This window comes from Lacerta agilis, chromosome 3, assembly GCF_009819535.1.
Source record: "Lacerta agilis isolate rLacAgi1 chromosome 3, rLacAgi1.pri, whole genome shotgun sequence".
In the NCBI taxonomy this organism is placed as follows: Eukaryota; Metazoa; Chordata; class Lepidosauria; order Squamata; family Lacertidae; genus Lacerta; species Lacerta agilis.
In genome coordinates, this window is record NC_046314.1 from 11,290,057 (window position 1) to 11,301,197 (window position 11,141).

The window sequence follows — 11,141 nt, forward strand, 5'->3', positions numbered from 1 at the left end:
GCATCAGGGGTTTCGGGCTCGGACTTTCGCCATTGCCGGGGCTGCGCAACTGCTGAAGGAATCGGAGGCCACATTCACACCATGCATTTAAGGTGCTACAGTACCACTTTAAAGCATCATGGCTTCCCTTCAAAGAATTCTGGGGTTTCTTAAGAGCATTGAGAGTTGTTATGGAGCCCCATTCCCCATTACAATTTTCAGTTCCCTGTGAAGAGGGACTGGTTGTTAAACCACTCTGGCAATTGTAGTTCTTGGGGCAGGGAATAGGCGGGTGGCACTGTGGGTTAAACCACTGAGCCTAGGGCTTGCTGATCAGAAGGTTGGCAGTTCGAATCCCCGTGATGGGGTGAGCTTCCTTTGCTTGGTCCCAGCTCCTGCCCACCTAGCAGTTCGAAAGCACGTCAAAGTGCAAATAGATAAATAGGTACCACTCTGGCAGGAAGGTAAACGGTGTTTCCGTGCGCTGCTCTGGTTCACCAGAAACGGCTTTGTCATGCTGGCCACATGACCCGGAAGCTGTACGCCGGCTCCCTCGGCCAGTAAAGCCGCAACCCCAGAGTCATAAAGACTGGACCTAATGGTCAGGGGTCCCTTTACCTTCACCTTTAACAGCTTAACAAACTACAGCTCCCAGAATTCTTTGGGGGAGCCGTGAGCACTTAAAGTGGTATCATGGTGTGAAAATGGCTGCAGACCTAACTGTGCTAACTACAGAAAGCATTTCAATAACATCACAAGGAACATCCAGGAACCACTCCGGTTTCACCTGCCCCAACAACCTATTGCATTCCCTGGAACTGGGTGTTCTTTTTATAAAGAATAAGCACTGAGACATGTAGACTGATGCCACAATAAATATAGGCCAGGCTGTGCTCTTTAAAGCCACTCCTGAGAAATGGAATAACCTATGTCAATGGGAAAGTCATTAAACCATGTTCCATTGTGTGTTGATAAGCCTCCACTAGCACCTCTGTGTTCCTCAGAAATGTTTTAGTAAACAGCTCAGCCATGTATTCTCGATGTACCAGTTGTCTATATCATTGTCTTTTAGGAGCCTTGAACTCTGCTTAGCCTCCCATTCCTTCCTCTCCATGTTTGAGACAAAGTCTCATTTCGGTGACCTTCCTCGCACTCAGCTTCGGGGAAGCGATGACACGCATTGCGTGAACAACTTTGGTAAACAAGCTGTCATGGGTCCCACATTTATCAGCGAAGGGCAGCTCATTGTCCAAAGGCTTTGGGAAAGTCAGGGATGCAATGTGTCAGAACTGATTATCAGAGGTTTGATCATTTTCTCCCACTCTTAATTTAAAATGCTGAAAGATGTGGTTTCAAATTGATTTCCTTGAATGTCATCAGGCCCACTGGCGTCATGACCTTGCCATAAAATCTATTTTCGAACAAACGATCTGGCTGAAGGAGACTTTGGGAGAGAATTTTACCCACCAAGAACAGAAATATTGGAGGACAATCTTTTTTTAGATCCCCAGCACTAACCTGGAGAGGGTGAAGCCAGCTCGGTTATCTCTTGCTTGGCAGGGGGCAGATTTCCAAGTTCGTGTTCACGAATTGTTACAGAAACGCTGGCGCCATCATCCACACTGCAGATCTTTAGGATTCTTTTACGACAGACCAGTGCAAAGGGAGTGGGAAGCAGCCACATCTCAATTTGTCTCATGGCTTAAGCTACCAGCTTGAAATCCTAACTGCTGACTCCTTGGGAGACCATAGCCTCTTGACTCCAACAAAGTAAAAAGTTACTGCATTGCATGCATAACCCTCACACCGCCCCATCTAAGTAGTCATCAACTTCACTGCTGATCAGTGGCAGGGGATGAAGGGATACAGAAGAGATAGCAATCCATCTTGCCAGCACCATGAGCATATTATAGATCTGATCAAAGATTATTTAGTACCCCATTCATACTATTTTGTAGCTTTGACAACAATGGCATTCATAGGGGAAGAAAGTGGGACACTGAAAATTATGATTCAGCTGTTCCTAGCTTGGTCCATATAATGCTTTATCTTAATTTCCTTATCAGAGGCTTTTATGGGAACACGGGTGGCGCTGTGGTCCAAACCACTGAGCCTGCCGATTAGAAGGTTGGCGGTTCGAATCCCTGTGATGGGGTGAGCTCCCGTTTCTCTGTCCCAGCTCCTGCCAACCGCGCAGTTCGAAAGCATGCCAGTGCAGGCTTTTAACTGAAACCTAGAAGATGAACTTTGGGAAATGCCACAACGGAAGAGCTCTACAAAGTGATGTGACAGTGCATGGAAGTACTTGAATAATAATAATAAATTAATCATCATCATTATCAGCAGCAGCAACATCATTATTTATACCCTGCCCATCTGGCTGGGTTTCCCCAGCCACTCTGGGCAGCTTCCAACAGGATATTAAAAACACAATAAAACATCAAACATTAAAAAACTTCCCTAAACAGGGCTGTCCTCAGATGTCTTCTAAAAGTCAGATAGTTGCTTATTTCCTTGACATCTGATGGGAGGGCGTTCCACAGGGCGGGTGCCACTACCGAGAAGGCCCTCTGCCTGGTTCCCTGTAACCTCACTCCTCGCAGGGAGGGAACGGCCAGAAGGCCCTTGGCACAGGACCTCCGTGTCCAAGCTGAACGATAGGGGTGGAGACGCTCCTTCAGGTATACTGGGTCGAGGCCGTTTAGGGCTTTAAAGGTGAGCACCAACACTTTGAATTGTGCTCGGAAACGTACTGGGAGCCAATGTATGTCTCTCAGGACCGGTGTTATATGGTCTTGGCGGCCACTCCCAATCATCAGTCTAGCTGCTGCATTCTGGATTAGTTGTAGTTTCCGGGTCACCTTCAAAGGTAGCCCCACGTAGAGCGCATTGCAGTAAGAGGGAAATGCCATAAGCTAATCTGTTGAAAAATTTCCTTGGTGAAACAGTTCTATAGCTTTCCCAGCTCAGCCGAAGTGATTTTTCAGGGGTTGGCAATGTGGTGTCCTCTGGATGCCTTTGAACTAGCACTCTCATCATCTGATGACGTTGGTAATGGAAACTGAGATTGATGGGAATTTGGAGTCCAGCAACATTCTGGTGGCACTTGGTTTTGTCCAAGGGGCAAGACCTTTCTCTCAGGGCAAATGTGGACTCACAGACTGAATGGCATCCTAGTGCAATGCTTTAAAATGTTTTCTGATTGTGACCACTTGATAATATTCACCTTAACTTTTATGTTACATTTACATCCTTATTGCTGCATCCATGCCATAATTTTGGGAAACAGCATGGATGGACTTCGAGAATGCAGTGTGTTTATTTTCAGCCACTGGTTCTCATTCTTCAGCTAATATCTTTCTTAGTTCATGCATATGCTCAGGCGCAAGGTGACAGCCTTCAGAACAGAAAACGTTGTTCAGCACGGAGAAAAAACATTGAACTTAGCTGTTGTGATCAGAAGTAGCAAGAGATTAATTCCTAGGTTCCATCCAGGAAACCAAGTACCTAGATTGTGTCAAAATGATTTTTCTTCTGCTACAAGAGTATAACACAGCATCCGACAAGTTGACCTTCAGGGGTTCAGATAATACAGGAAGGCATGTTTCCAACCATAAGTCATTTGAGGGTTCACAGTTCTGTGTATTTGAGATTTGCTCATTCCATTTTTATATATTACAAGAGAGATGGTGGAAAATAAAGGCTTAATGTGGTTTCTAGCCAAGTTTTGCCATTTGCAAAATCTGAACTTCAGCTATGCCATTATTTTGAAGTAATGTGATGGCAGTTTTCAAAACTTTGTGTTTTCATTTTGTATTTTTAAGTTGTGAGCCACCCTGAGATCTATGGATGAAGGGTGGTATGCAAATTTAATAAATACAAATAATAAATAAAAATATACAACAGACCAATTGGGCCTCAATTGTAGGGCCCTGCCCCTTCCATTCTTTCTCAGTGGGCAGAGTACAGCCTGCTTGCTAGGCAGAAAAACAAGGATTCTGTCAGGAGAAATTACAATTTTCAGTCTCTAACATGCTGGACCAAAAAAAGGAAACCATTCAGTGTTAGACACCATTATTACCAAGTGCCCAAGCCTATAGCCTAGCTAACCCCAGTTAAATGTAAAGAGTTATTGCTCGGTTGGGTGAGCCCTCCCAAATGGTAGCCTTATTCCTCAGAGGAAAGCCATTCCCTTCAAAGCCAGTGAGCAACAGTTTAGAGTGAAGATATTTGCAAGCATGCAAAATTGAAAACCCTGACATGGCACGATGCCTGCCAAATCTCGTGGGCTCACCTAATTAAAAGTTTACCTACCATGTCCTTTTTCCAAAAATGGATTTCAGTTCAATACGCGCAATAATTTAAAGCACAAAACATTTAAAAGAGAGAGAGAGAGAGGAATCAAGCTATTAAACCAGACAAAAATCCAGTACAGTTGTACCTTAGAAGTCGAACGGAATCCGTTCTGGAAGCTCGTTTGACTTCCAAAACGTTCAGAAACCAAAGCGCGGCTTCTAATTGGCTGCAGGAAGCTCCGGCAGCCAATCGGAAGCTGCAGAAGCCCCATCGGACATTCGGCTTCCAAAAATAGTTCGAAAACCGGAACACTCACTTCCGGGTTTTGCTCAGGAGCCAATTTGTTCAGGAGCCATTGCATTTCGAGATCCAAGGTACGGCTGTACTTTAAAGTTAAGACTATTTAGCCAGAAGCTCCAGCAGCAGTTAAGCATGTCTCCTGTAGACAACCAAGCTGTCCACTGTCACTGCAGCTTAACTCCATTACAGACACGATTCGGAACTTCATATTCCCCATTGCCCCTTTTAATTACATGCAAACTTATTTATTTACCTTGAAAATGCAGATACATTTTCAGCTAAGGTCTGCTGATCATCAGCTCCGGACTTATAGTAGTCATACACAGATTTTCGAAGAAATTTCTTAGCATGTTCCTCAAAGTCAGCAATGCAAATTGGTTTTTCAGACATGATGCAGGTTACTCAGTTTTGTTCCACTTGGATCATTTAAAGTTTCTGCATTTCTGCCTGTTAATCATTAAATTAAAGCAAAGCTCAGATAACTCAGTATATAAATATATTTTTAAGTAACCCAAGTAAAATGCAAGCCCCCTGTTGACATTTCTGGACAAGTGCTTTGGACTTTGGCTTCTATTTCTCATTTACCAAATTCGGATATGTGCCAATGCATATCAACCAGGGAAACTAGAAGCATGCTTGGAGGTTATGTAAAAGTTGCTATGAGGGCTCAGATCTACCACAGCTTATTAAAGGAACATACAAGTCTAAAAAAAAAGTTACAGGCATCTCAAGGAGGCTACATAAGACAAAAGACCTTTAAAAGGAAGCCTAGGCCAAAAAAGAACAAAAATACTTTTAGAATTAAGGCATGCCAAGGTGGCATTTGGAGAGAACACAGGAAGGGAGAAAATAGTAACTAACTTTGCAAAATGCTAAATTTAAATTTCCTTTCTTGTTAGGGATGTAATGGGTCACTGCAACATAGCAGGAGGGAAAACGAACCAAGTTTATAAATAAATTTGCAATCTAGTACACATGGGACTGGAACCCCATCTTGAAAGTGCCTTTAAGTCAAGTTCAGCTTAAACACAGCTCCCCTCTTCAAGAGATTGTACTGTGCATCCCTAGTAGAATCTTGTTGCAATAAACTTTAACTTCCAAATAAGAGAAGTACAGCAAGTCCTTCACACCCACCTTTGTTTTACAAAATGACTGAAACAGAACCATTTCCATTGACCTTCAAAGCTATGGAGAAAATAGATTGCATATTCAACAGTAGCACCAATTTAAAGGTACATAGCAATGTTTTGCAGTGTAGAGATATTGGTCCTAGGTTTCCCACCTGGCATCTTCAGGGCACAAGAAAACAAACTCGCTTCAAGTTCAAGAAGGATACTGACAAGCTGGAACGTGTCCAGAAGAGGGCAACCAAAATGGTCAAAGGCCTGGAAACGATGCCTTATGAGGAACGGCTTAGGGAGCTGGGTATGTTTAGCCTGGAGAAGAGAAGGTTAAGGGGTGATATGATAGCCATGTTCAAATATATAAAAGGATGTCGTATAGAGGAGGGTGAAAGGTTGTTTTCTGCTGCTCCAGAGAAGCGGACATGGAGCAATGGATTCAAACTACAAGAAAGAAGATTCCACCTAAACATTAGGAAGAACTTCCTGACAGTGAGAGCTGTTCAACAGTGGAATTTGCTGCCATGGAGTGTGGTGGAGTCTCCTTCTTTGGAGGTCTTTAAGCAGAGGCTTGACAGCCATCTGTCAGGAATGCTTTGATGGTGTTTCCTGCTTGGCAGGGGGTTGGACTGGATGGCCCTTATGGTCTCTTCCAACTCTATGATTCTATGATTCAAGTGTGCAATTGAGGCTTCGTAAGTAGAGCAGATTGTTTTAGAGTTACCGGGGAAAACAACAACATTGTGGTAAAAAAAAAAATCAAGAAACTCTCATCAATAGAACTAAATGCTATCTACATCACAATACATTTTGGTCAGCATCAACTGGGAACCTGAAGGACGGAATATTAATATATAGAAATGATGTGATGTTTTTTAACACCATTAAATTACATGGACACAGGTCATGTAATAAATAATTTTTATATAGCGAGTAAGGAAATAAACAGTAACATTTTTAGTATATATATTTTTGCATAAAAATCATGTCAAACTAAACTAACCGTTTCGACTAAACAATCAGAAGCACAAAAATAATATTGCCTTTCTTCGGAATGATTTGCTTTAAACTTGAGATTCATGTGTTTGGCCCAATACCAATCAATCCCTCCATTTACTGAAAACTTGGCACCCATGCAAGTTGAAACCCTGATGCAACCCTTTGGACCATAGTGCATTTATTTATACATAGTAGTTTATGTGACCATCGGTTTCAACACTTCATTTTTGCACATGTTGAAAAAGGGTACTTCAATAGCATCCTTTGGGATGTGTGTCCTAAACTAACTTAAGCAGGTCTCCTTAACACCCCGTACCCCATATCTGCATCCCGACAGAAAACTTTCTAGGATAAACCAGCAGAGTTGGAAAACCTGATCAACAGAGTTCTAAAGTGCCAATTCCTGATCTAATACTGCAACATGAGGATGAATTCCTAAGTATGGCAGTGACAAACACACAGTGGTACATTGGTTCTCAAACGCCTTGGTTCCCAAACGCCAAAACCCTCAAAGTGTTCCGGTTTTCAGATGTTTTTCAGAAGCCGAACATCCGCCTATTGTTTCCGGGGCACAATCAGAAGCTGTGCCTTGGTAATGGTTAAAGTTTATGAACTATCTAAAAGACAATTTACAATTGAATACGCTAATAGGATTTCAAGAAGTTTTGTAGTTAATGTGTAGAATTATTATTGTAAATAGGATAGTAAAAGTAAGAAGGAATTTTTTGATAATGTAAGCAGTGGTTGATTAAAGAAATATAATATCAAGATATAATTCCGAAAGCCATGCGGAGGGATTGAGGGAAGTCACGGCTTTGTAAGCCAAAATGGAAAATGTATGAAAATGTTTGATCTAATGTTGTTTTGTAGTAGTATAGTGTAAGAATAATAAAAATTATATATAAAAAAAAGAAGCTGTGCCTTGGTAAAGGAAAGGAGTAAAACATCTCGTGTGCGGCCGCTAGAATGTTAATTGGACAACATTGGAAAGGGGAAGATGTTCCAAAACTACGGGAATGGCATTTAAAATTGGTAGAGTTTATGAACTTGGCAAGAAGGACAGCAACTATCAGAAACATCTCAAACCAAAAAGTGACAGGAGAAATGGAAATATGTGGAAGAATATATGTAAAAAGGAGTTGAAACAAGATTGATGATCTGTTTGGAGTGATTCACTCACAGGAGTAAGGAAAATGTAGACATAAATAAAAATACTTGGATGTAAGCTTGATTGGGAAAAATAAAACAGCATTGACAGGAGTATTTGTAATGCACACGAAGCAAAACTTTAGGAAGTCTTTTAATTTGTAACTTTAACTTTTATTTCTAATTTTATTTGTAATTCTTTGTAATTGGATGTGAGTTGAGTGTGTAACTTACCTTCTCTTTTTTTCTTTTTGCTTTTTTTGTAACTCTTTAATTTCAAATGTAATATTGTAACAACGTTTGTATGACTATTGGACTATACCTTTAAGGATATTTCAATAAAATTGTTTTTATTCTTTAAAAAAAAACAAAAACAGAAGCTGCGCCTTGGTTTTTGAACATTTCAGAAGTCAAACGGACTTCCAGAACAAATTAAGTTTGGCACTTTTGTTTTTGCTATTTATTTTGCGTTTTTGTTTTTGAGGCTTTTTTCGGTTTTGTTTTTGTGACTGTGTGGAACACAGTTCAGCTACTGATTGACTGATTGTGTGACTGTGGAAATGGATAAAAGCCCCCCATCCAAACAATGACTATCATCAGTGCAGGTAAGAAAAAAAATTAATTTTAATTTTTATCATCTACAATGCTGACTTATTTATTTTATAGTACAGTACATTATTGCTTTCATTTTATGATCAATGGTCTCGTTAGATGGTAAAATTCATGTTAAATTGCTGTTTTAGGGGTTGCTTTTAAAAGTCTGGAACAGATTAATCCGTTTTGCATTACTTTCTATGGGAAAGCATGCCTTGGTTTTGGAACGTTTGGGTTTTGGGACAGACTTCCAGAATGGATTAAGTTTGAGAACCAAGGTACCACTGTACAGCATTGATGATTGTCTTGTTAAGAGACCATGCTAATTTAATTCCAAACCAGTTTACTTGGAACTAAGTCCCACTGAATTCAACAGAGTTTACTTCCAAATACTCATGCTTAGAATTGCAAGCCTGAGAGTGCCTAACAAAAAAAGCCAGTATTGCTTTGCATTTTTAGGTAAACTATACTTATTTAGAAATTATGTGCATGAAGTGACCTTCGGAAACATGAAAATGCTATTAAATAATAAAATGCTGCACATACATTATTAGTTGAGATTGTAATTATGACAGACTCTACCTGTAACAATGCAACAACAGTCAATTAGCTATGGTCTAGCTATCTTTCATGGGAACATGGAGAGGTCAACTTCTAATGCTTTAATCCTTTTCTCATGTACCTGAAAAATAAGCTTGGCCACACGGCTAAGGCACTGCGCTAGGATGGTTTCAGAATCAAATCAAGAAGCGTGACCATGTTATTTCTTTTGCTAATTTAAATGCATGAAAAGTGCACTTGGTGCACAACCGAAACATTCCCAAGAAGTTTAAATTGAGGCTTCTCAATTACGCATCGTTTTAATTGGTTCTGTTAAACTTTTCTGGTCGCATCATCTCAGATTATCAGTATTTTTGCTACACGTTAAATGTGCACATTAAAGCAATTCTAGTAATTTACGCAGCACCTAGTAGTTTTAAAACTTAATGCATTTTATGCACTTGAGCCGATTTGGCTTATGTTCAGGACAACTTGGATTTGAGCAATGCTGTCAAGATGCAACTAGAATTTTGACCTCAACATGTTTTGAACTGACACAGCATAGGGTTTCTGAAGCTGCCATAGCTTAATACACCACATAACTGGCCTTTGGAACTCAAGATGGGCTAAGCTGCAAATCTCATCATCCCTGAGGCTGTGCAGGCTACAGATAATAGTTCTGGTCTGACCAACACAACAAGGAGGCCCACATGTTCCCCACTCCTGATTTAGTGCAATGAAGGGTTATGAAGGACTTTAATTCAAGGTGCTCTGTTGGCAAGAGTCACAGGATGAGCACTGTGACACTATGTATGCTTTCTACTATTAGTTTAAACCTACCATTTAGTTACTAGAGAGGTAGCTAACCTGTGGCCCTCCATATGTTGCCTGGAGTCCAACTCCCATCAGCTCTGATAGGTAAGATGGGAGTTGTAGTCCAACAATATCCTAAGAGCCACAGGCAAACCACCCTTGGTGTAACAGAATGATCTCTTGCCATGTCAGCCGATCATGTCCAGCAATTAGCTGCCATTCATTCTCTGCTCTGCATTCCTTATTCTCTTAGCCTAGCCATCCAATTATGCTGCCACTAAATTGCTTTTGTTTCACCCTGTAAGCTTAATTCACTCCAATGCAGAGAGCATTTAGGTAGGGTGACAACAGTCACTGCTACACTGAAGCTACATTTACACAGCTATACTACACTGATCAATATATGGGATGTATGAAGTCAGTAAATATTCTTAAACACTTAGAAACAAACTGCCGTTCGTTAAATAAATCAGCTGAAACCATTAAGGATGTTTCTTTCAGACAGCTTATGTTTAAGCAGTTGCTGCAACCTAAACCTTTTGAAATCAAATGAGTATTTTGGTCATCAGGAATAAGTGATCACCTGCAAGTCATTTCAGGTATCATCCATTCTTTTAAACTAAGCAATGTTTTCTAATTCTGCATCTTCCTTGCGCTGGAATGCAAGGAATTAGGTATCAACATGATCACAGCCACATTGAGTAACCTGGAGAGCCTCGTATATGGTCAGAGAACTAGGAAGTGAGGAGTTCACCTTACAGACAAGTGTTTGGGCATCCCACATGAAAGCCCGATACACTAACAACAAGAAACAGATAGTGCATAGTTTTAAAATGCTTCTTCAATACAAGTCAGCACATCCAAAATAAAATGTGTAGGTTTATAAACTTACACTATTTGTTGCACTGGGAGCTGTGCTGTTTACATGTTGCAGATGTACACTAAGTCAACACACACCACAACTGCCTCATTATTTAAATCATATTTAGAACACCACAACAAACACGTAATGTAAAGTAACATAACATTATATGCAATAAAACTGTAATTTAATAGTCATATCAAAAAATTGCAAAGCACAGTTCCTGATGGCAATAAAGTATCATACAGTCATACCTCATGTTGTGTATGCTCCGTGTTGTGTACGTTTGGGATACGCACTCCCGCACCCCTGAAGTGTTTTCCGGAGCACACGGGAGCATGCGCGACCGCCGAATGCGCAGAACGCTTCTGCGCACTTTGTGCATGCGCAGAAGTGCTCAAATCACACGACTTCCAGGTTTTTTTGCGTGTGTTTGAGTAACGCATGCCCACATTACGCACGGCGACCCAGAACAGACCGCGTGCGTAACC

At 40.9% G+C, this 11,141-nt stretch overlaps 1 protein-coding gene across 1 annotated transcript in view; it reads right to left on the reverse strand.

Annotated features, from left to right (window-relative positions):
* Positions 1–5,016, reverse strand: part of HAO1 (hydroxyacid oxidase 1) — a 30,823-nt gene extending 25,807 nt beyond the window's left edge. Inside the window, exon 1 of the mRNA XM_033142842.1 lies at positions 4,829–5,016. Within this exon, the coding sequence (XP_032998733.1) occupies positions 4,829–4,965 (137 nt within the window). The 5' untranslated portion in view covers positions 4,966–5,016. The remainder of the gene's footprint in view (positions 1–4,828) is intronic.
* Between the last annotated feature and the right edge of the window lie 6,125 nt (positions 5,017–11,141).